The 26748-nt window shown below is 32.2% G+C and overlaps 1 protein-coding gene and 1 long non-coding RNA gene across 3 annotated transcripts; one reads left to right on the top strand and one right to left on the bottom strand.

The window, feature by feature from the left end:
- Positions 1 to 11247: 11247 nt before the first annotated feature.
- LOC131162206 (uncharacterized) lies at positions 11248 to 15709 on the top strand. Its single transcript, XR_009138714.1, has 4 exons — positions 11248 to 11436; positions 11558 to 11639; positions 11735 to 11806; positions 11914 to 15709. It is a non-coding gene; the product is annotated as an uncharacterized LOC131162206 (long non-coding RNA).
- LOC131162204 (catalase isozyme 1) lies at positions 14984 to 22244 on the bottom strand. 2 transcript variants are annotated; one of them, XM_058118435.1, is made up of 8 exons: positions 21918 to 22244; positions 21085 to 21181; positions 17711 to 17988; positions 16351 to 17127; positions 16071 to 16160; positions 15594 to 15661; positions 15395 to 15488; positions 14984 to 15281 (listed from the first exon to the last, which is right to left on the bottom strand). In XM_058118435.1, the coding sequence occupies exons 1-8, from the start codon at positions 21930 to 21932 to the stop codon at positions 15222 to 15224; spliced, it is 1479 nt and encodes a 492-aa protein (XP_057974418.1). In that variant the 5' UTR covers positions 21933 to 22244; the 3' UTR covers positions 14984 to 15221. The 2 variants fall into 2 exon arrangements, with proteins under 2 accessions (XP_057974418.1, XP_057974417.1); XM_058118434.1 differs by having other exon boundaries at positions 14984 to 15488; positions 21918 to 22233.
- Between the last annotated feature and the right edge of the window lie 4504 nt (positions 22245 to 26748).

The following is a 26748-nucleotide window of genomic DNA, read 5'->3' as shown; positions in this document are numbered from 1 at the left end:
TCTGTCAGGGAGCACTGCATCTTTCCTCCTCCACCTGGACCAGACAACAGGGGGGCGGGCCTTATCAGACTAATGACTGGCCCCATAGATCAACACGTGTCCTTTTCAGTGTGTTTTGTTCTCACTCATACACTTCCTGAGAAAACTTTCCAGGAGGTCACCCATCCCAATATTGCTCCAAGTCAAGCACGCTTAACTATGGAGTTCTTATGGGAAGACTCCTAAAAAGAAATGTGCACCTTGTTGATATGGGTAGTAACATCTAATTCTTTAAACCTTTCATCCATGGGTATCACACTTTTAGCTTATTTTTGGCCTTATGGTAGTTATAAGAAATGATGCAGGCGATGAAATACTTATATTTTATTCTGGGGGATTGTCTTTTCAGGATGTTAAGTTAGGAACCCTGTGGATATAGAGCCAAAATTTTATAAGGGTTTTTCAAAGTTAAGGTAAGGGAAATATGCTATGCTAGGAGTTTTTATAATACTATCAGAGATTTCATAGACATATTTTTATACCAGTTTATTATATAGTATTTGCAGTATAAGAGTTTAAATGTTTGTGTGGTCTGAGTAGATTTTCATGTGATAGAGAAACTTATATAATTTTATAGTGTATCATATTATATTGTATACACAGATATAGTCAGTATATGCAGTCTATATAGTTTTTCTCAGCATATGGAGTTATATAGAATATACAGGTATAGATATATATATATATATATATATATATATATATATATATATATATATATTCACAGAGATTACACAGATTTACATGCATATACAGCTTTTATACGAATAGTTTCCTGAAACAGATATATATATATATATATATATATATATATATACATATACATATATATTCAGATTAGAATACATATCACAGCTTTATACAGAATAGTATATATACAGTGTTATAGCATGTCATGTTTCCTATTACCATAACATACAGAGTATACAGACAGAGTATATATACATAGTACACAAACAAATATATAGAGGTAACATCAAGATGCTACGGATATAGTATACAAAGATTGCAGTACTTACAAGTACAGAAAGATAGAGTTATGGTAATTTTGAAAACAAGATGAAAACAGTAAAAGAGTATATATGTATATATGTATATAGTATCAGATCCCTGAGGAAAGATATACATACAGATACAGATTACAGAGCACGGTACCATTGCTAGATACAGATAGAGTGCAATCACATATCTCAAATAGTATGTGTGTAGCGATCCTAATTTCCTCTAACATTTTATGTAATATAATGAATGGAAAATGTCAACCCGGACCCGTGGGTAACGGGGACACCTGTCAATCACAGCGGAAACCTAAGCAGCAATAAAATAAAATCTCAATCATTCAACCATGAAACACAATACCAGAGCTATTTACATTCCCAAAATACTGTATTTATTTACAATCTTCCAAAAAGTCAAAATAACACTAGGATCATATAACAAAAATCTCCTGATCCTAGTTCAACGCTTACCCTTCTAGTAGGGAAGCTAAACCCACTCAACGGCGGCCCTGACCCGTCGGTCCCCCTGGGTTTTCTGAAAATCATTTAATATTCAGGGGTGAGACACTTCTCAGTAAGGGAAAATAAACTAAATACATTTGTGTGGCAACATGAATATTTAATTCAATTATACATATACAGTACAATTCATAACTCTACTCTATAAATATTCATCATGTCATACTGGATAATCATGTACTTTCATATTTGCTAATAAATCATAACATACATAAAACATCTGTTATAACTGTAATACTAAAAATATACCCAGGATGAATAGCTAGTTGGTGTCATGTATTACCCCCATGACGGGTTGTGCGGCTCGAAGGCGGAACCCGACAATGACTGGCCGACTACTGCTGAGTCAAATATGTCTGTAAGTACGATGAGCCCGTCACACCCTGGTCCGGACTTCCAGGTGGACGTCTACACTCTACTGAAAGCCACATCGACTATCCATCTCCCATCCCCTCGTGGGATGGTTAACACTAATCTGATCATAAACATCTGATCTATAAGCTACTGTACCGAGCCCTAAACTGAACTAAACTAACATCCGGGTTGTGATAACATATAATACATGATCATATATATAACATCATTATGGCCTCGTGCCGAACATATTGTAACTACGGCCTCGTTCCAAACATAACATAATTACGGCCTCGTGCCGAATATAACATAATTACGGCCTCGTGCCGAATATAACATAATTACGGCCTCGTGCCGAATATAACATAATTACGGCCTCGTGCTGAATATAACATAATTATGGCCTCGTGCCGAATATAACATACATATCATTATGAAAATAATCAGTTTATCATACATTTCAACATCACAAAGTACTGTATACTTTTATAATTTCTCAAACCATACTGCGTTCATATCATTAACATATCATAATATTTCCTCACATAAAATAATATTCATGCCACACATGTGCTATACAAAATCATACTTCATATTTTAAAATCATAATTTTCTGACATCTCATACATACATATACATTTTAACATCATAGCAGTATATTCCCAAAACGTACATTTCATCCACAATATACCAATATATCATAAGCTTTTCTGAAAATAAATTTACTCATAATTAATAATAATTTGTATGGAAATATAACTGTTTTAATTTATTCCCTTACTTGACTACTGAGAAAGCCCCTAAAAATCCTAGCCTAACCCCCGTAGGATTTCCTGATTAATACTCTGAAATTGAAAACTTTCATTATTAAATTTCAGTATTTTTATGCATACATCATTTCCTATAACTACCATAAAGTCAAATTTGACTTAAAAAGTCTTACCTTACCTCAAATCAAGGATGATTTCCAACTTCGTTTCCCCAACGATCTGCTCCGGCAAACTCGTAGAGAACTTTTCCAGGAGCGTCGTGGTAGTCTCAAATCTTCGATCCGATGACTGGCGGGGCCAAAATCAAAGAGAGAAGTGAGAGAGACACGTAGGAGAGAGAGAGAGAGAGAGAGAGAGAGAGAGAGAGAAGCATTAAAAGTGAATAAAAATTGGATTTTTAAGTATTTATAGGACCAGATTCGTCGACGAGACACGTCACCTTGTTGACCGTCTCGTTGATGAGTCCTTCATTAAATTCGTCGATGAGACCCTGTATTCGTCGACAAAATTCAATGTAGCCAAAAACCTCGCTCGGTATTTTCTCATCAACGAATCCCTGTATTCGTCAATGAATTTTCTTCTGCACTCATCGACGAACTCCTGTATTCGTCGACGAATCCAGGCAATCTCTTAAAATTATTTTTATACCCCAAATGCAATGTCGTCGATGAAGTCTACAGCCTCCTTCTGTTTCTATTTCTATTTCTCTCCCTCTTAATTATTGAAATTTCATTATTTTCGGGTTGTCACAATGTGGGTATCGTCAGCCGTGCTCAAAGAGTATGCAGCTCCCCAGTTTGTTGGGTTGAGGGGGCCAGTTTGATGAGGTAGTAGCCAGTCCCGAGCTTAAGAGAGGATGCAGTTTGGTCGGGCTGAGGTAGTGTAGAGTATATTGACTTATCTAAAGGGCCGACCAGATGAAGTCCTACCTACGAACTGCACAACCCTGTCATGAGGGGTCAAATCATGACATATAGAGTCTCAGGGATACAACATAGTTATATGTATGTATACAGTTTTACAGTATATGATGAGTATAGTATGATATATTATCAGTATAAAAAGTAGAAAATACGAATGATACAGTGTATTCGTATTTTAAATTGAGAAAGAAAGATATGTTTGAAATATATGATTTACAGATTATTTATTGCGTTATGGATCAGTTATTATTTTAAAAGTATACTTAACTTAGTTGTCACACACTAGTAATAGCATATTTTCACCTACTGAGCGTCGTCGACTCACCCCATTACTTTAACATTTTTCAGGTGAGCCAGTTAGGCGAGTGGATCAGGCTTGCAGATAGAGAGTAGTTCAGATTACCCTGGTTATAGGGTGAGTTTTTGACAGAGTTGTGTATATTTTTGGGTAGATGATACTGGAGGGGTATTTTTGTATGGCCATGGTTTGTATATACTGGATTCTGGTATTATATAGTTATATTATAATAGTGATATGTTTTATGTTCCCGCTGCTTAAGTATGAATTTATATATATAAAAAAAAAATGGTAAGAATTTTGAGGTCGTTACAGTATACATTAGATTACCAGCAGCACTTGCATAAGGAACCTGTGACATGTACTTATGTTCCTCGTCTAATTTATGAGATAAAATTGTACTAAGTTTGAAGTGAGGAGCAAGAGGAATGTTGATTGGTTTTGACTGCTAAGACATGTCAAAACTTTGAACTACCTTCCTCAAATACTGTTTTTGAGTCAAATTGACTCTTCCTCTCATTCTGTCTCTATATATCTCCATATCAAGTATCTTCTTTGTTTCACCAAGATCTTTTATCTCAAACTCTTGATTTAACTAACTTTTTAGTTTGTTGATTTATTCCCTATTCTTTGAAGCTATCAACATATCATCAACATACAAGAGTAAATGTATAAAAGATCCATTTTATAATCTGCGAAAATAAACACAATGATCATATTTATTTCTAATGTACTCGTGACCCATCATAAACTAATAAAATCGTTTGTACCACTATCTTGAAAACTGTTTTAAACCATATAGTAATTTATCCTTTTTACATACCCAATTTTCTTTCCAGCAACCTGAAATCCATCTCGCTGAGTCATATAGATTTCCTCTTCCAAATCATCATGTAAAAATGTAGTTTTTATATTAAGCTAAACTAGTTCCTGTCATCTTTTATATATTCAATAGCAGTCAACAAAGCAAAAGGCTAGGCTTAGGATGAATAGTACGCACCAACTATGCATACTCTATTTATCCTATGAAATTTTACTTTGACTAGGCCAACCTCAAGGGAGCCATTGAGCCACAATGGTCTCTGAGCACTCGTTAAGATAAGGTCTTTCTTAAGCATCAAATATGGAATTAAGGATCCTAATATAAAAACACCTCCGTATCGACACTATTCAACTTAACTCTGATACCAATTATTGTGTTGAGCACCCCTCTTGTACCAAACACCAATACTACAACTAATGCTATTAAATATATAAAAACTAAAGCAATGCGAAAACTAATAATAAAAGACAACAATAAAGAACAACACAAGAATTTAACAAGGTTTGATACAGAATAACCTATGTACTCGGGTGCCGACGATCAATCCATTACTTCTAGACAAAGTACAACTTTGAGGTGTGTTTTTACAAATGGAGATGTGAGCTCTTTATATCGCTTCAACCTCAAGTCCAAAAAACATTTTCCACCAATATGGGACAAGCAAAAAACTTCAAAACAACTCTTGTTATCACCGAAGGAGTTCATAGGTGTGCTTGATACATGGGTGAGCACCAAATTGACCCAAAAGTTAAAGCCTTTGGGTCAAGTTGGTGCTCACCCATGTGTATCAAGTACACCCATGGACTTCTCCAATTATAATAAGTGGTATCAGAGCCGATGGTTCACAACTCTGGGTATGAGAGTGTGTGACAGAGGCTAAAAGGGGTTATCTAAGCTGCCAAGATGGATTCAAATAGGGTCAAGACGTGGGAGGTAGGATTGGTTTGGAGACCCACTTGAAATACAATCCGAGACATGTAAGACACAATGGTAAGACCCACTTGAGCAAACTATTGGAGAATTAGTCCCATGAGGGAGAAGATGACTTCTATTCAAGGGGGAGCAGTTGGAACTCACGAGTAGTGGAACTTCCGTTCAAAAGAGAGCAGTTGGAACTCACAAGTGAGAAGGAGATTGTTGAGAATTCCACTTGTGAGTTTGTCCCACATTGGAAAAAGTGAGTAAATGATAGGTGCTTATATACATGGTTGTGCCCAAGATCCAATAGGCTTAAAGTTTTGAGTCAAGTTGGGGTTCACCCATGTGTATCAAGTACACTTACGGACTCCTCTGATTTTAACAATCATCACTCTTGATTGATCATTAGTAGACACCAATCATAATCGATCATGTGGTAGGCACCCTTATAATTATCTCTAAGCACAATCAAAATAATTGGTTCTATTAATTCTCTCTTCCTATTTTCCTTTGTGGGATTTTATTTTGCATCATGTATGATGAGAATATGTTGAAGTTTAGAGTTAGGCTGTTTAATTTGAGATTTTTAGCCCGCATGTGCTTTAATTAAGTTAAATTAATTGAGTTTTAAAAAAGTATTTACAATTAGCTGCTTAATTACATAAAATTAAATTTAATAAACATTATTAATCAAATCTTGAGTAAATCCATGAAAATCAATTTCAAAAAAATGATCATACCCAATTGGCGCCCCCAAATCAATATAGGCATTTGAAGTTAAGGCGAGTTCAATTATAAATTTTTCAGAGGTAGGGTATGACTCAAGGATTTATAGGACAAGTGCTGAATCAAACCTATTCAATCGGTCCAATATCTATTTAATTTCTAACTTATAATTAATTTTTTTAATTTATATTCCATGTAAGATTATGTTAAATATTTATGCCTATTCAAGATAAATAAAATATTACAGGCTCAAGTTACATCACTAGATAAGAGAATGCATTGGACTCACTAAGGATGTAACCGAGTCAAGCTTATTCGCAAGTTACTCGGGTTCGAGTCACTCTGTAACATGACTAGATCTGATTCTAATTGAGTTTTAGTTGAACTTGAGCTGTTAAAGTAGTTTAACAAGTAAAATTCAAATTTTGTAATATTAAATTTAAGCCTAATCGACTTTTTAATTGTATCTTACATTAATATCATTCATATAATATATATTTTGTACGCATATATATACATCATATATAATTTATGGGTGTAATTAATATTAATTTTCAATTGAATATAATTTATATGATTTTATATTAGTTTTTTTCATTTTGGGCAGTCAAAGAGGTGGGCCCAGAGGCCCATGCGCGGTTTGTCCCGGTTATGGCCTCGGCCTCATCCTTATCAGGGAATAGCTTAGCTGTAACCGGGCCCACGTGCCAGAGGCCTCGAAGCACGTGCTGAGACCAGAGTAACTGGAGTTGGGGAAAAAATTGGTTGGCGTCCTGGGACCGACAGCTCGAAAGCGGCCGCTAGTGAGTGAGGCGGCCACACGACGGACTTTATGGGCCTTGAATTATTGCGACCTGTCCAATACGAAATCTAATCCAATCTTTCACTGCCCACTAAGGCCGCGAAATTCCACTATGTTTGTTTCTTTCGGGTAAATTATTGAGCCCACTGGGCTATTTGGTTTGTGGGTGGCCCCGCCTCAGGCCCAGTGTCAATGCTATATACAATCTCTCGCCGCTGTGACTAGGTGAGTGAGACTTGTCATTAGAAAACGACATTTCCTATTTTTATCATATTCATCACTGATAAGGGCCAAATTTTTTTATTTTTATTTTTTAAAAATGTCATTTTCATGTTCTTTTTTTTTTCTTGAAATATCACATAATTAAGTAGCCTAATTTAATAAAAGTTTAAATAAAAAAATTAAAAGTGTACAGCTAACCCATATTCGAAAACTTAAAACCGAGATTTTGGAGTTTAATTTGTAAGATTCGAATAAAATGTAATATAAAATTATATTACGTTACATCTAAATTTATAAAAAATTAAATTTAAAATTTTAAAAATTTTAAACGTAAAATCTATTATGCTAAATTACAAGTAAAGTAAAACGGAAGGAACAAAATTTCTAAAAAAATATATCTATAAATTTCCAAATGAGGGATAATTAATGACTGCATTAAATAAAGAGCTTATTCTCCAACTCAATCATGGTGTTGACAATTAGTTTATATTTGCACATTATTTCTTGCTCTAGTCGGTGGGAACATTAGTGTACTACTAATGGCAAATGAAAAAAATACTATATTATAATTTTCACATAATCCAAACAGCCCATCCGTAATTTATGAAGCTAATTAATTGTCCTATACATGATGCTTATAAAATTTACCGCAATAATTATGCCACCATTTGACATAATCTGAAACGAGTTTGTTTAACATTTGATTAATTGGAGATATATTTAATTTTAAATTAGAATGTGGAAATTCACATTTTTAGTACTTGATTTTCTAAAAGTGAAAGTAGAAGAAGTTTGGAGTCCAGATGTATTTGAGTCGGGTAGAGTCGAGTTGAATCGAGTCAATATAGTTAAATGCTTGAACTCAACTTGATTCGAAAAATGTTATGCTCGAACTTGACTTGACTACAAGTTAATAAAAATAAAGCTCGACTCAATTATAAATTAATATCAAATATAAGCATAAATAAATATATTGTACATATAATATTAAATATATTTATAAAACACATATTATATGACATATATAATTAAAAATGAAAAACTCGATTATGCTCGAAACTCAACTCAAGTACTATTACTGAGTTTGAATTCGACTTATTAAAATATTCGAGTAATTTGAATTTCAGTAGAATCGAGTCAAGTTAAGTTAGAGGATGAGTTAAGTCTAAGTAGTTCAAGAGTAAGTTGACTCACTTACATCCGGTTAAAACCGAATTAACCGAATAAATTCAGTCAATTTAGTTCGGTTAAAAATTTATTCGGTTTGGTTCGGTTTTAATTTTCGCTACATTTCAATTTTTAGTTTTCGATTCAATTTTGGGGTTAACTGAATAGTATAAATTAATCATAAATAATTATATATACTCTATATTAAAATATTTTCTATTATATATATACTAAAATTTTATTTGTTTTTTCTATATTACATATATTATTTATATTATATATATATATATATATATGTATATTAAAATATTAAATCGGTTAACTAATTTAACTGAAATTCAGTTCGATCGGTTTTGAGTTCGGTTAAATATGAACTTTCGATCGGTTCGGTTAGTGGAATCTTTTAACTGAACCGACCAAATGCTCACGCCTATGTCTAGTGTTCCTTTAAAAAAAAAAAAAATTACCGTTTTAGAATGATAGATCCTATTGATATTTAATAACTAAGAAGCTAACGAGTTAAATCCAAGAAGAGTTACAGGTACCTAAAACTCCTTTATTTCTTTTCCTTTCCTTATCAATTACAAACCCTATATTGACTCTTTTCCTTTAATTATGCATCAATGAGTCTCTTTATCAACTCACTGTAAATATTGTTTTACTCACCATCACTAATTAAAATAGTTTTGGATTTATAATCAAATTCTAAGTCTAAAAAAATATAGTTTGTAATTAATGATTTTAATTACACTGCAAAATTGCTCTAAAGTGAAACTTAATTATTGCAAAGAACACAAATCTTTTAAAAATAGATTTGGACATGTTATATGGTGCATTGGGATAAAATATGTAAGACAGTGTTTTGGAGCATATATTTTGGAGTTTGAATTTGAAATTGTATAGTTTTTTTTTTTTTTTAATCCTTAAAAAATTCAATTCAAATTTATACTATATTTGCTAAAATCTACGCAAATTCAAGTTCAGCGTTCTAATTTTATGCTCCCAAATTAAGAGTATGTAAGGGAGATGAAATAAATAACTATATGAGAAATATACAAGAATAGAGTAATAAAAAAATCATTTCATTATATTATATTCCAATATACCAAACACTCTCTCTTCAAAACTTGAAAAAAATAAGAAAAAAAAAAGATTAAAATATATATACACTAGATTAATTAATACAACTCTTATCTTGCAGTAAATATTCAAATCTTTATATCGAATACTTCGTACATAGCTCTGTCTAATTTTTTTAAAAATGTAATCATATTTGAAAGCAAACAAATTTTCATTCTTAATAATTATTGGTATTGAGAATATATATATATATATATAAATTATTTTCTTAATTTTCTTAATTTCCCTATGCTTTTTCTCCCAAAAAACCATTACTATATATTCCAAACATGGCCCCATAATATTTTATTAGAGAAAACATTTTTCATCTAATACTGTTAGTCATCGATCCTAATAGAATCCTTTCTTATCTAGAGATAATGGCAATGATATCCTCTTCCGAATCCTTTCTTATCTAGAGATAATGGCAAGGATATGCATTGAAAAGTAAGAGGTTACGATAGATTACGTGTATGAGTGTCATGTAATAAAAAGGTAGAAACATAGACTTATAAAATATCTTAATAAGCTTTGAAATTAGTAAAGAATGACGTTTTGAAAACTACAATATTGAAAATTGTAAACTACGTATTCTATTAAAATAAGCATTGGAGGAGCATACTAAATATATAAGCTTTGACAATGACTTTTGTTTAAATTAATGGGCACTAGTATTAGTCTTACATCTTTATTGAAAATAAGCTTCACGCCACCAATGCTCATGTCGCTGACTAGATGAGATGATTGTTGGTGTTGTGGTGAAAATAAAGCAGAACTTTGAATGATTGAGTAACAAATTACCACTTTTGGATCGAAACAAATAGTTGCATGGAAAGAAGACCAAGATGAGATAATTATTTGTAATTGTAATGATTATCTTAGTTCAAAGTTATTCCATTTACATCTATAAGCTTGTCAACATGAGTTTTTGTAAAAATACGAATTTGTAGTGTTTTGAAATTTATGAACTTTAAAGAGGTAAAAGTAAAAATTTGTCACATTAGGTTTGTAAAATGAAATTTGATATGAAAGAACTGCAATTTTTTTTTTTTTTTTAAAAGAATGAATAATGTTATAAAATCAAAGGATAAATTTGATTTCACTTTCCTGATTTCATTCCATTCTTATGTACTAAGTGTTTGTTGGATTATCCCATATCGGTTGTGGAATGAGCTAGTGGTCAGTTATTAAGTGTAAGGAAAAGTCTCATCTCTTGAACTAGTTTTTGGGGCTGAGAAGACCTTAAACCACCCAACACTGGTATCAGAGTCTAGTTCACCAATATTTTTCTTGATATGCCATACTGGGGGAGACCCCGATGCCTTACCGGGAGAGATTCCGATATGTGAGGGGGAGATTATTGGATTATCCTACATCAGTTGTGGAATGAGTTGGTGATCAATTATGAGACAAAATCAAAAGCATGATAGGCCCACAATCACAATAATGGGAGTAGGCTGTTCACTTTAATTAGAAGATTCAAAGGCCTATAATGAGACCAAACAGGCCCATAACATTAGGGATAAAATTGTCAATTCAATTTGTATACTAAAAAAAATTAAAAAATCTATAAACTTCCTCTCTCTCTCTCTCTCTCTCTCTCTCTCTCTCTCTCTCTCTCTCTCTCTGCTGGCTTTGTCCTCTGAGAATGAATCAATCTTCGCGCATTCTGCTGAAAAACAATGCCGATGCACATCGTCGCTTCTTGAGTCTTCATCTGAGAAATCAAATTCATCACAAATTCAAAAACAGATAAAAGTAATTAACAAATTTAATTTCCAAATCTATATTTAAACTAATTTATTAGAATTTTAACTGAAACTCAGATAAATTAACATTTTTAAATTATATGTACATATATCCCCGATTCATTCAAAAGGCAGCAGTCAGAAAATTCTGAAGAAAATCATCATGCATGCATGAATCCAAACACAAAGATTTCTCGAAGCTCGACCGAGATGGTAAGCACTTCTTCCAGTTTTCTTTTCATATATATATATATATATCGCTTAATTTTCAGTATTACAGGTGTTATTAATGCCTAAGCTAATTACAGGAGAAGGAGAGAAGAGCTAGAATTGGGCAGCTTGCAAAGCGGCTGAGGCTCTGATACGATCATGATGAATCGGTAAAAGTTACTAAATTTCTTATTTAGTTAATTCCTGAGCTTCTCTAATTTCAATGAATTACATTATTTGTTCTGAACCTCTCTCTCTCTCTCTCTCTCTCTCGCAGATTGTCTGTGCATTAATTCATGGGTGAGAGAGAGAGACAGAGAGACAGGATTGTTCATGACGAGTGAGAGATTCAGGTAAGGAAATTTTCGAAAATTGAATCAGTTCATTCGATCTGTCAGGTGGCTAAAACTTTAATTAGTTTGATCGATTGCCCAAATGATTAGATTTGATTTCTAAAAAACAAACTACTGATATTAAATTAAATATGTTTATTTTCTTAATTTGGATCCACTTGAATTTTAAGTTAATTCTCTGTTTGCCTTAGAAAAAAAAAATTTCTTCTGTTTTGGTAAAATAGTACTGTTTCTAGTTTGATCAAACTTAATATAATGCTTATATTTTATTAAAACCAGATTATAATATGTTAAAACACTTTTAATTTTGTTTTATTGTTTTTTCCTGTATGTTACTACATTTTTAACTGTAGTCGATATAATGTTGTTGTGATGAAAGCTATAAATTAGATTTTATGATATTCATTTATTGTAACAATCGACAAACTTTAATATTCATATATCATTCTATTTTGAAAGTTTAATAAAAATGTTCTGATAAATTTTTTAAAGAATTTTTAAAAATAATGGAAGGCATTTAAAGAAATATTTTTACTATTTTAAGAAATAAATAAACTTTAATAGATTATATTTTTTGTATTTATTATTTTAATTATTTTTTCATTATATTTTATTCAAATCCACATAAAATTTGATGCCCGAAATTTATGCTCATTAAAATTATTTTGTTAAATTGCTTATCTATCATTATCAATGAATTGTTTTTTATTTTCTTATTTCTCAATCAACAAAATTTTATTTTTAGTAGTAATTAATATAGAAAAAAAATACAATGAAAAATTACTTTTTTATTTTTTATTTTCTTGTTCTTAATTAAATAATGCCTCAAGGAATAATGTTGAAGGAAAATGCTAATTAAAAATTATATATTTTCTCTTAATTAATAGTAGAAATGAAAATTTCATCAACAATAAAAATTTAAATTTTATCAAAATGTAAACCTTAACTCTCTTTTTTCTCTTGAATCACACAATCTTTAATTACCAATATTAAAAATATCAAATTAATTTAAACTCTAAACACGGTGAACCAAGTATATACTTCCCTCTCCATGTGTATGTGTGCCTACTGCTTAAATGTGAGACACGTAGTAAGTGAGTCCCACATTTAATAAGCATGATGTTAAAAGAAGTGAGATTCACTTACTACATAGCTTACATCTAGAGGTGGTAAAACGAGTCGAAACTGATAGGTAACCCATGATCCGCCCGTTTAAACTAGATTTGAGTTAAATACAAGCTGACCCGTTTATAAATGTGTTAATTTGGATCCAACCCGTTTATTAAATGGGTTAGGTGGTTTCGGGTTGGGTCAGCCGTTATGACCCATTTAAAAATAAAAAAGGAGTTTTTTTTTTAAATGTCATTTTATATGAAATGTTTAAATTTTATTAAAATAAATAAATTATATTTTTTAAACGGGTGATCCGTTTATTAAGCAGGCAGGTTTGAGTTTACATAGTAGTCACTCGTTAATAAACGCGTCAACCCAAATTCGAACCCGTTTAACCCCAACCTGTTTATGACCTGGCCGAACCCGGTTCGTTAACCCGTTTTCCACCCCTACTTATATCTAAACTGTAGGAACATAAACACGACAAAAAGCATGTACATTCTATAATTTCCTCCTCCTATATATATATACATGTTTTTTTGGGGGGAAGAATGGAGGTTACAACTAATAAAGTTAATAGAAAGTTAAGCAAATAGCTGGAGTTAATGTTTTAAAGTTTTCAAATTTAAATTATTTTGTTAAATTACTTATGTAGACATGATTTATAAGTATTGTTATTTTGTTACTTGTAACGCTAAGGACATTGTTGAAAATAAGAAGGGGGAAATATTGGTTTGGTATTTCCTTAATTGGAGATGTTTGGGGATGGTTCCATTTGAATGATATAATGCAAAATTAGATAGTTTTATACTCTTTTGGTAAGGCTAACATGAAATGAAATAACAAAAAAAAAGACTTATAGAATTAATATCCTTGAATCTATCAAAAGAAATGGTTCATGATAGCATAAATTGACAGAAAATGATTCATATAACCAACCCCACTTAGTGAGACTAAGACTTAATTTTGTTTGTTTGTTTGTTTTTTATGTTATCTTCAATCATATTCAAGAACATTATATAATGTAAAAGCTTTGATCGAGCCAATTGAAGTTAAAACTTAATGATAGAATCAAAATTTTCAAAAGAAGATTTAATTTTGATCATTTTGAATGTAGCTTGATTGTAAATGGTGAAACAATTTTCACATAAAAATAAGAGAGTCTAATTATACATTTTACAACACTATCCCTTCATATAAGATTTTGCTAGTCCATAAATAAGTAAAATTAGTCATAATGAATACGACAAACAACTTTAATAAAGCGAACTCATCATGATTTGTTGATTAGAGTTGTATGTCTTATTTTTTTATTTATTTATTTTTTAAAATTCTTTCTTGAAATCGAGAAATCCTTTTAGTAGAGAATAATACATTTATTGAAGGATTGTGATAGTTCATTGTGAAATATTGTGAATAAAATCATCCATTGTGCATTTACATTCTCATTGAAAGTCTCATATTCTTAGAATGAGAGTATATATATTATATATATTTTCGTTATTTTTCAAAAGCACACTTCAAATATCTAGTTAAATCGAGCACCTCCCATAGCAACACCTAGAGTATACAAAAAATAAGAAATCGACTTTTTAGAAAAACAATTTTCCCAACGAAATGTGTGCTTTAGAAAGTGTGATTGTTTTCTCAAGAAAATTTTTGTCCAAGCAAATGATTGGGAAGGAAACCCAGGAGAGTTTTTCCTGCTAAGATATATAGCTCTTTCTTGGAAGAGGGCATCTATCCAAACACAATATTTAGAAATAGAGAGGCTTTCTCTTCATGAATGTACTACTTGATGAATAGACAATGACCATAATTCACGGCCAGAAGCCACACCATCCAACGTATGAACATAAAGCTAGAAAGAAAGAAAGAAACTTTTATCTATAACTGGCAAATAGAACCACAGTTTATTAAATTTGCAACACCACAGGATTACAGAGACGCAACATGCAAGTTTCTTAGTTTACACAATTTAACACAGCGATCAAATGATTTTAACATCGGTTTTATGCTTGGTTCCCATGCGATGCATATCCTCCCTATAGCTTTATCTATTAATCACACTTTCTCATCTTCGCAACTCAAAATATACCTATCTGGGCAGACACGACCTTCAAATGTTAGGCCTCACGTTGAGGCGAGATGCCAGTTTCTGACCCAGAGACTTGTCAGCCTGTCAAAAGACCCGAAAGGGTTAATACCTATCAGTTCGCAATAGATTTATGAGTAGTATATAGCCGTAATTTGGAGTCGGAAGTCATTAAAAGCATGCAGTTCAGACCAGACCTGAGACCAGTAAGAGACCCAGATGCTGCGGACCTCGTGGGTGACCCGTGGGTCAGACAATGCATTAACCCATCGGCATATGAATCGCTCTTGCCTGTGAAGGAAAAAAAAAACCAAGAGGGGGCAGAAAGCACAAACCGTGTCACTGGCTGAAAGCTGATTTAATGTAGAAATAACTGAGAGAGAAATATGGAAATACCTGTCGGGTGCCCATGATCGGTATCTCTCTCCAGGCTGCTTGAAGTTGTTCTCCTTTTCAATAACGCACTGCATGCAAAATTTAATAATGATAATTAAAAATACAAATGAATCTAAGCCCCTACTAGCTTTCATAAGTTTCCTACAGCACCATTTGGAACTTGGAAAACGTTAGGGAAAGTAAAGGAAAATAAGAGAAGAAAGCAACTTTTTCATGTGTACTAAAAAAAATCAATTTTTTTATATTACTAACATTTGAATTCTCTAAATCATATTATAAAAATATTCATGTTTTAATAATATTTCAATATAGAGAGAAAACGCAACGAAAAATTAATTTCCTTGTCTTTCTTTCTTTTCCTTTCCTCAAACAAATCCTTGATCCAAATGATGCCTAAAGGATCATCTAGCACAACCACATAGCAAACATCAATGTTTGGTTCCAACAATAGAATCAAGCTGACAACAGAAAATTAACCTTCTCACGCTTTCCAGTGTGGATACGAGGCGGAATTGGGTATGTCTCAGCATGACGAACCGGATCATATCTCGAAGGGAAGTAATTGACCTAAGAAAAGCATTATGATGGCTTATGATTAGGAAACTGACTAAATGTATTCACAAGTAGAAAATTGTGGAACACTAGTAGCATTTTACAGGATTCACGCATGCCAGGAACTCAAATCTAAAGGCATCTGCTTTAAAGCCAGTTTGTAGCATGATGGAAAATCAGCTTTTTTTTGGGGGTGGCACTTTACCTCTTCATCCCGGTGCATGAAATTCATGAAACCATCATGGTGATTGTTATGAAAAGCACATTTGGGAGCATTGGCTGGAAGTTGCAGATAGTTTGGCCCCAGACGGTGTCTCTGAGTATCAGCATATGAGAAAATACGAGTTTGAAGCAATTTATCATCTGAATAGTAAACACCAGGAACCACAATAGCTGGGCAAAATGCAAGCTGTTCATTCTCTGCAAAGAAGTTATCAATGTTTTTATTCAAGACCATGCGACCCACAGGCTGGAGTGGCAAGATGTCCTCAGGCCAGGTTTTGGTTACATCCAGTGGGTCAAAGTCAAATCGGTCTTCATGATCAGGATCCATTATCTGGATAAAAAGTTTCCATTCAGGATAGTTTCCAGCTGCAATTGAGTTGTAGAGATCCTGAGTTGCATGGCTGTGATTAGATCCTCCGACCTTTATTGCCTCATCCTCCAATAAACACTTTACTCCACAAGTTGGTTTCCAGTGAAACTTCACATAGTGCGCTTTTCCAGCCTTATTGATTAGGGTATAGGTGTTGACACCAGAACCATCCATGTGCCTGTAATCTTGTGGAACACCCAGATCATCGAAGAGGAATGAAAACATGTGCAAACTTTCTGGATGGTGGGAAAAGAAGTCGAGAATCCTCCAATCCTCCTGGATGTGTGACTTGGGATTGGGTTTAAGAGAATGGACCATGTCTGGGAATTTTATTCCATCGCGGATGAAAAAGACAGGGAAGTTATTTCCCACTAGATCAAAGTTACCCTGAGACCACAAGGAAAAGGTGAGAAAATGAACATAAAGAAGGGCATACAAGTTAAAACTCCTCAGCCTTCGTATACAGACAAGTTGCCCTGTTCACATGCATATTGATCTCAACACACAAAATCGTGTACTCAATGGGATATATGTCTGTTTGAAAATCATTATAAATGCAGATTAACCATGTTCTTGAAGCCATGGAAGCCACATCAATCAGACAATTATATGATAAAGCTAGAACAACATACACATTTTAGTCAATAAACTCAATACAACAAGTAGGTCTAAAATCATGGCCATAAAAGAAAAAGCAACCAAAAGTTAAAGCAACAATTTTCTACAATTTTTGGATTATAGCCCAGTCCAAGGAGCCAGCCACATCTACATCTTCAATAAAATAGAACTGAAACGATACATCATCAGTCCAAATTACATTATTCTGCAACAACAATATCTCACAGACCAAGCACTTAATGTCCACTTATCCATCAAATTAGGCAAAAAAATAAATCTGTCTTCACTTGTCAGACGCATATTTGCCAACAAAAGCATTTCAGAAACAGTAGACAAGTTAGATAAGCCTCACCTCTCTAGTGTAGAACTTCACCGCAAAACCTCGAGGATCCCTCAGTGTCTCAGGGCTGCCTCGCTCATGGATAACAGTGGAGAAACGGACGATGACAGGTGTCTGGACTCCAGGGGCCCGAAGGAAATCAGCACATGTGAGGTGAGAAATATCATGGGTGACCTCAAAGAAACCTTTGGCACTGGCTCCCCGGGCATGGACAACACGTTCGGGAATCCGTTCTCGATCAAAATTGGCAAGCTTCTCAACCACATGATAATCCTCAAGAAGAATAGGGCCTGTCAAATGTAAACCAAGCTCAAATCTCTGGTAATGGGTATTGGAGAAGAAGACAAAGTGAAGTCATCAACTCAGTTCATTGCTGGTAATGACCGACAATAACTTTCCAGTGAGTAATGATATTGGCAAAACAATCCTCAAGAAAAAAGTACACTTAATAACTAGACTTTGTGTGGTGAAAATTGTAAATTTCAATCTAGCTAGACACTTCAAAAGAATGCTTATAATCAGAATGTTTAGGCAAACAATTTCTAAAAGAACCTCATTTTGTCCTTCGGGCAGAAAGAAGATTTTTCGTTTGCAATATTTTTTTCTAAAAAAAAAACATCCCAAATTCATCCTGTCTCACTCAGTCACCTCCTCAAACCAGCATATAGACTCCATTAGGTTAATAATTTTAAAGGCCAATATATGAAAACTTAGAGAAAGGATATGCAATGACAGATGACCAGCCATGAGAAAGTTCCTACATTGAAGTGAACAAAAAAGTATCAAATCTGTGAAGAAAATAAATTATAAATTCTTGGGCAGGACCAAAAATCACACCCTAAGAAGCCATGCACACAACTTAAAAAAAAAAAAACTTCATTCTTAAATTAGTTTTATGGCAAAATATATGGACTTCCCATCGAAATGACACATATCAACCCAAACATTTCAAAAATTACAATAATCCCCCCCAGGGGGTCACTGACATCTAATAAACAGTGTCTAAATTTTAGTGTCCCATACATTTTTATCCTTGAAAAATAGAAGATTAAATGACATTGTTCTTAAGTTGACATACTAAATAATGTCAAATAACATCTTTCTTCTTTGTTTTCCTTTGCATTATTTTGCCACAGTAGTTCCCAAGCCCCTTTCTCCTCTGTCTGCAAACATTTTAATGATTACACTGGCCCCCAGGCCCCACCAAATCTCTACCTCTGTTGCTGTTTGTGGAGGTGGCAGTGTATGGAGGTGAATCCTAGCACCAACTCTGTGAGCTATCTCTAATGGGTTGCCCATAAATAAAGCCAAGAAGCCCCAACAACTGCCATGAACCTCCATGGCTATGATTCAGACTCCTAACAATCTCCATAGTCTAGACTCCTCAACAATTGAACACCCATCGCTGTAGTTTGCCTGCTTCCACACTGCAACGCATGACCAAGAAACACTGACTCTCCTGGAAGCCCCAAATGTCAGTATCCAACACATTTTAGATACTGAGACATGCCCAATACAGCCTGGCAGGGGTCTGATATGTGTTGTAGATCATTTTAAAAAAAAAAAATTCCCCATTTTTGGACACATTTGGGACACAGTCAAGACAACTGGAACCTAAAATGTTGCGCTTTGTCCTCCCTTTAGTACTGTCCTCAAGTAGAACAAAACCAGGAAAAAGAAAAATGAGTGTTCAGAGAGACACAGGCAATAGAGTTCAAGCCCTAGAACCTTGCTGCCTTACACCACCGAACCTTCCAAGCTTCCCTTGCAGCGCTAGACCAGCGACGACTGTCATTGCTAGAGCGGCAAAAGACAAGGGGACAACCAGAGTGAGTCACTAGAGGGGGATTTTCCTTCTTCAGTTCGAGCTAACTTGTATATTGAACTTCTCTATTCTCCCTCCCTCTTCCCCAATAGAGTTCAAGCCCTAGAACCTTGCTGCCTTACACCACCGAATCTTCCAAGCATCCCTTGCAGCGCTAGACCAGCAATGACTGTCATTGTTGGAGCAGCAAAAGACAAGGGGGCAGCCAGAGTGAGTCACTAGTGGGGGATTTTCCTTCTTCAGTTCGAGCTACCTCCCCCCCCCCCCCCCCACACAACTCTCCTCCCAACCAGACATTAGCCACTCTCTGTTTCTTTTCTTGTTTTAATTTCTTGATGAGCCATTACCCAGCATCAACCATGTGCAACAGAACAGAGCGTATTGTCTCTCTGCCCGAGGGGCCTCTCTATGTTCCTTGTGTTGTTTTGGGACCAAAGTTTTTTATGTTGATCTTTTCTAATATGAATGAATATATCTCACAAATGTATACTTGTAGTTTGTACATGGAATTTACTTGTTGAATGTGCATGAATGATGCCTATATTTCATTTTAAATCAAAATTACCTCAATATTTTTCATTTAAAAGAAAAACCATGCCTATACACACACACACACCCCAAAATTAATGTATCCCTGCTGCGTCATATCTTAATTTTTTCAAAGCTGTGTTGGTATTGTCATATTTTTGTCCTGTGTTGATACCAGTGCTTCTTAGGAGTGCCCTTACTGGCTGATTTAATGTTCCCCATTATTTGACCTTCTTTGTTAGCTCCACATTCCCGTGTTCAAGTTCTTATTTGAATTTATCGCTTCCTATTTTCATTTAATTTTGACGCAAGCCCCCATTTTTCCCTTCTTCATTCTCCATTGCAATTGCTCTCCTTGTGCCAACAAGCATGTAATGAATCTGAACGATGGATGAGATTTTGGCACTACATGATGAGTGGGCATATAGTACAAGGTTTCCCCTCTTCCGAATTCTTGCGCTCATGTTACAGCATTTTCTTGGGACAATTTTAGCAAGTGCATAATGAATACAAGGGCTTTTCCCCTCATTTGCTTGTGCAGAAAAGTTGGTTTTGTGAGGACACCAAGTGTTGAATATGGCAATAATGGAGGGGGAAGAGGAAAGGAATTAGAGGAGGATTAAGAGGATAAGAGTCATTGAATTAAATAAAATACTTTTTAGAAATAATGCAGCAAAAAGGAATTTTTAAAAAATTCGATAATGGTGTCTTCGTATTCAACTGAACCATTAAGTACAGTTTGATAGAAAGACAATAATTATTAGTGAGGATAAATGTGGAGATCAATGTAATGTTTTAGATGTCGAAGTCCACATTTTTCCGAAAAAACTTGGGAGATGCTAGTTCATTTTTCCCTTAGTTTTAACAGAACAACTATTTGGAGTAAATAAAACTGTATCTTAAGATTAAATTAAAAAACCTAAAAAACAGGAATTGATAAACCAAGAATCAGTGATTAAAGATATTGACACTCACTAAGCTAAAATACTCGACCAATATAAAACAGTCGAAAATAAAGATAAAGAATCAATACCTCTGGATCCAATTGTTAATGAAGAGTTATTGTTCCAGACTGGGGCACCAGAATTTGTAGTGAAAAAGGGGGAATCGTACGCACTTGAAGGGCGGAACTGCATTAAAAAAGAATAAAATTAAAAAAAGATATCTACTGAAACAAGAACAATTGAAATTAAAAAAATCAAATATCAATGCATACAAAATAAGGGAACCAGAAAACTCTTTTGTTAAAAAATAAAATCTAAGCAAAAGACCAAGAGATTCTACCTACAACACATCAAAACCTGAAACTACAACCCTCAATTTGGCGAGCAAGAAATTTGAAGGAAAATAAGTTAGAGCTGTTTAGTTTCTACTTAAGCCGATAATTTCATACCGCATAAAGATAGAATAGTAAAGGCTTTCCTTTTACTTTTCGTTTCATTCAAGTTCCCAGCACCATGAATGAAAACTAGTTAGGGATTGAAGAAGACGAAAACGCAAAATTGGGTGATTAAACAAACTGAGAAACATGGGTAATATAAGATTCGTAAAACAAAGGGCTAGAACCAAACAGCAATCTAAACCAAGAATCAAGCTAAATTGATTACGCAATGATTATAAATTGGAGAATACGAAAACCCATTTGAGAAAAAACAAATAGATTTGTGAAATAACCAAGTTACATGGAATAGAGCTAAATTGATTACATAATCATGACGAGGATCCAAGTTCAAAATACCTACAATTAATCAAATAAAATCAAACGAGCCAATTAATCAGAATTCTAGGATGATAGAAATGAGATCGCCAGAATCAATCAGATAAGAAGAAGAAATTGAACTTGCCACAGAGTAGCATCGGCCGTACCTTGTATGGATCCATGGCGGGGGCAGGAGACAGTGAGAGAGATCTTCCGACAAAGGGTAGAGAGAGAGAGAGAGAGAGACCTCGAACCCCTCTTCTTCTTCTTCTTCTTCTTCTTCTTATCTACTCTTTCGTGTGGCGAACAGCTTCCCAATCACGAAATGGGAATTTATAAATTATGAACGCTCTGTGGTCTGGCGCTTTTACTGTTTTTCTTTTTATGGTAGAAGACCACCATAGAGGCATAGAGTGTTTCAAACTAGCTTTCTTCTTTCTTTTTATCTTCTACTCTCTCGAGGTTTGTAATTAAATTCAAACTTCCAAAATATCGCCACATTTCTTCTCTTTAAATTAATTGTCAACACACACGGGAGAAAAAAAATTTGAATTTTTTAGGGGAAATATTTTTTTTGTTAATTTGTTTTGATTTTAGGATTTTAGGGAGACGATTTTTTATGTTCCTAGGGTTTGTACTTCTTGTTTATTTTGATCTTTTGTTAATATTAATTTTTAATTTTAATAATTGAAACAAATTTTATCAACAAATTATCACAATATGATAGAAAACTTAAAATGTCGAAAATTTAAAAATATTTCATGCATTTAAAAAGCAAATTTAGTGTTTAGAAAATTAAATGTTAAGGATAATGACACAAAAAAAAATCAAATCTTGAGATGATTGGATAAAAACTTCAACCTCAATTTACACTATTATGCCATTGTAAATAAATTTAAAATTACTGTAATGCAATAATAAGGAGCATAGATTTCAAATTTTAAATTTGAATTTAAGTGAATTTAGATAAATTTTAATATAACTTTATATTACATCTTATCTAAATTCAATATAATTCCAAATTTAAGGTCTCCCCAAATATAAGATTAATAAAATCCTAAGCTCACAACCAAAAATAATATTTCAAAAACAGAAGTCTCAATAAAAAAAAATTTAGTTGTTCATATATATTGGTAATAGTATCTCAAGCAAACAATATATATTATTTAAGCATTGTTATATTCTATTTCATGTATGTTATAACCCTATATTTATAGAATTTTTGAATTTAGGTTTGTATTGGATTTGAATAATATGTAATATAAAATTATATTGAAATTTATAATTTAAATTTAAATTTAAGGTCCAAAATCTATGTTTATAATTAAAATATTATTCTGTTTAATAATTTACTTTTAAGATTAAAAATTTAAATTTAAGATTTAATTATACAACAACAACAATAATAAAATCAAATTTTAGTTTCACATGGGATCGATTTTATGAATCATTCTCTGTGAGGAAAAAAAAGGGGGCCAGGGAGAGGGGGGGGGGGGGAGTGTGGAATGCACACATAGGTAAGAACTAAGTGCACTTTAGGCTTTGTAAGCATTTAAGTCTCTAATGACTTTCAATTTCTCGCATATATTTCGCAATGAATTGAGAAATGGCGATATATTCATATGTGCATATAATTGTTTGGGGCCCACAGAAAGATTTTGTAACAGTCAGGGTATGGTTGAGAAACAATAAAGATATTAGGTGGTTTAGGGAAAATTTTATTTATTTTACACGAGAGGACGTCATGCTTCCATCGTTCCCTATCCTGGTTTGGTGTTTTGCGTTGGGCTTTCATCGCCACGCCTTGACGTGGTCCGCTCCCGAGGCGCCACGTACGCGGCAGGCCCTCGAAACGCGCGTTTCGACCAGAAAGGGCCGCAGGGGCCGTTTGGAGGCTTACGGGGGAGCGTGAGGGCCGCTGGTTATGGGCCGATAAGAAGATTAGGATGGCCGACGTTGGCCACACGACTCAATTCGGGCCCACAATATTTTTTTTTTTTTTTTAATTTTTTTTATTTTTTTATGGTGAAGCAAATTAATACGGATGGATGACTTGTGATTATTTTCTGCCTCACATTCGAATTTTTTATTTTTTGTGGCTATTTACAGGCTTGTTTGGTTGGATAAAAACATCACAAAAATAATAGATTTTTTTTTTTGGGACAAACAAATGAGGTCATGTTTGTTTTTTGCTTTAAAAATTAACTTATTTGATTATTTTTAAGACCCGTTTGGATCAAGGAATTTACATAAAAAAGAAAAAAAGAAAAAAAAAATAAGGAGGAAACTCATTTTTCTTTTATATTTTTCTTCTATATTAAATGCTATTAAAAATAAAAATTTTTCTAAATATGAGTTAAAATTAGAAAAATTAAATATTAATTATGTTTAAAATTAAAAATTTATCTATAGATTTGGCATATTATTATTTTTTATTTTCTTTCTTATTCTCCTTGATGATCAAACATGAAAATAACGATTTCTTTATATTTTCCTTTATTTTTCTTAAAATTTTTTAAATTTCAAATAGAGCCTTAGGGTTGGAACAATGAAAAAATAATTAAAGTTGATAAGTATATTTGAGTTCCGTGTTGTTTCGGTTAAATGAAATAGTAAACTTATCCTTATGAATATGCATGTATTTGCTCGCCTTAAAATTATTTATTTTCCATTTCTTTTCTCTTTTTCAAATCAATTTTACTTCTTAATTGGTTGTTATATCCGTATTGATATCCTTCCGCTACGTGTCTTTTCGGAATCTTTTCAAATATCTCTTTTCACACTTCATTTTCCAAACTAAAGAAATCGAGCTTTGCCCTTGCCAAATTAAGTTTAAATTTATCGTAATATAAAAAATAATAATAGTGTGTTGCTCATTAATAGATTGACTTATCTTAAATCTTCTCGGGTTCAAGAAATATTAAAGACACATTACGTGTCAAAATCGAGAAAATTATTACATCTTAAAATTTCTTCAACTTTTAAATATTCATATGATACACTTGCTGATTGTTGCATGTTGATATAAAAGTAAATTTATATTATGAAATAACTTTTACTTTTTTTTTTTCTAAGAAACCTAAAATGTTCTTTAAGAAAAATTTAAGAATCAAGTTAAAAGGAAAATGTAGCAAATGGATGCTTTTAATAAATAAATAAATAAGCACAAATATTGAGACCTTATGCTAAATAAGCAGTTTACAATTTCAAATTACTTATTAAATGATATATTTTCTTATAAATAAATACATACACATTTTTTTTTTTATCAAATTGGTACTTTGCTAACATCCGATAATATTTAAATATTGAAAATTTTTAACGTTTCAAAAGAAAGATTTAAAAGAATAAAATAAGTAATAAAAGGACTGATCTTTTAATTCTATATTAATGAATTTTAATTTTTTAATATTATTCTTCATTTTTTTCTTCTTAGAACTTCAAAAAGTAAGGGCATGTTTGGCAATAGAGTAATACCTCAATTCATATCCTAATTTGTACCATATAATTTTCTTTCCTTTAATATATTGCTATTAGCCTATATAACAATCTATAAAAAGAATAATAAAAAAAAAACCAATAGCTTTTTTTTCCCATTTGAAAGCCATAATTTTGCTCTTCTTCTCCCACACCTTCCCAAAACAAAAATTAGAAAGCCAAAGCAAAAACTCAACAACAATTGCAGCCATCCCTACTTGACATTAGAAAGCTTGAAATTCTCTACACTTTTAATATAAACTAGAAAGACTATATGCGCTTCGTGGTGGGATAATATAAAAAAATAAAATAAAATACATATGAAATAAGTTAAAAAATAAATCTAAATATTAAGACAAAAAAATCGGATGAAAAGAAAATAGAAAAGAAAAGAGGGAGAAGAAGCTGGGTCTTAATACAAAGAATATCTAGGTTTAAGTTTTCTGTGTATTTCTAGTGAGATTTAATCGTCATATATATGTTTTTCGATAATTAGTGTTACAATAATATCATAATTTAATACGTTATTTTATATTATTTGTTCAACATAATTGAGAAATATTGATAAATTCATATGAATAATATAATATGTATGTAGATGTAAAATTTTTAAAAAATATTATGAATATATATATGATATAAATTTATTTGTGGCGGATCAATTTAAATGTAAAATTAATTGAGAAAAGTAAAATACAGATATAAATCATAAGAATATTGAACAAGGATTTAAAATGTAAAATTTGAGTAAAATTTAAATATTTTATAACATATGGAAAGTTAAACACTTATTAAATTACATGCATTTATGTATTTATATGTAAATATATATTTTTATATAATTGTAATTTTTTAATATTAGAATTTTTTTAGGGAAGGTAAGTGAGAAAATAATACTTATTCTAATTTCAATGTAGATAATATATGTAAACAGAAATGTAACACTGTATATATATATATATATATATATATATATATATATATATTTCTATACTTTTGAATAATATTAATTAAAATTAATTCTATAACTTTAGTGGATAAAAATAGTATTGTCTTATATATATATATATATATATATATATATATACATATATATATATATAAATATATATATTATATTGAATATTTTAAAAATATTTATAATCATTTGTGCTAATTTTAATTTTTGTAATATATGTAAACAAAAATGTAACATGATATATATATATATATATATATATATATATACTTTTATATTTTCAAAAATTATAAATTAAAAATAATTCTATACTTTTAGTAAATGTGTTGACGTTTTGAGTCTAATTCCTGATTTAATGTTACAAAGTACAAGTATCTTATGTGTGTGTTTAGCATGTGAATAAGTTTATAATTCAGATCACACATAAGATCAAAGAAAAATGTAAGCCAAGAAGGAACTTAAAGAATACATCATCTGACGTATTCCATGAAGACTTGAAGAGCAAAAGAAGAAGAAGACATTTGTTTTGTTTGTAATGCATTTATTTTTATATTTGGTTTGTA

This window comes from Malania oleifera, chromosome 8, assembly GCF_029873635.1.
Source record: "Malania oleifera isolate guangnan ecotype guangnan chromosome 8, ASM2987363v1, whole genome shotgun sequence".
NCBI lineage: Eukaryota > Viridiplantae > Streptophyta > Magnoliopsida > Santalales > Ximeniaceae > Malania > Malania oleifera.
This window is presented reverse-complemented; position numbering and strand designations above follow the sequence as displayed.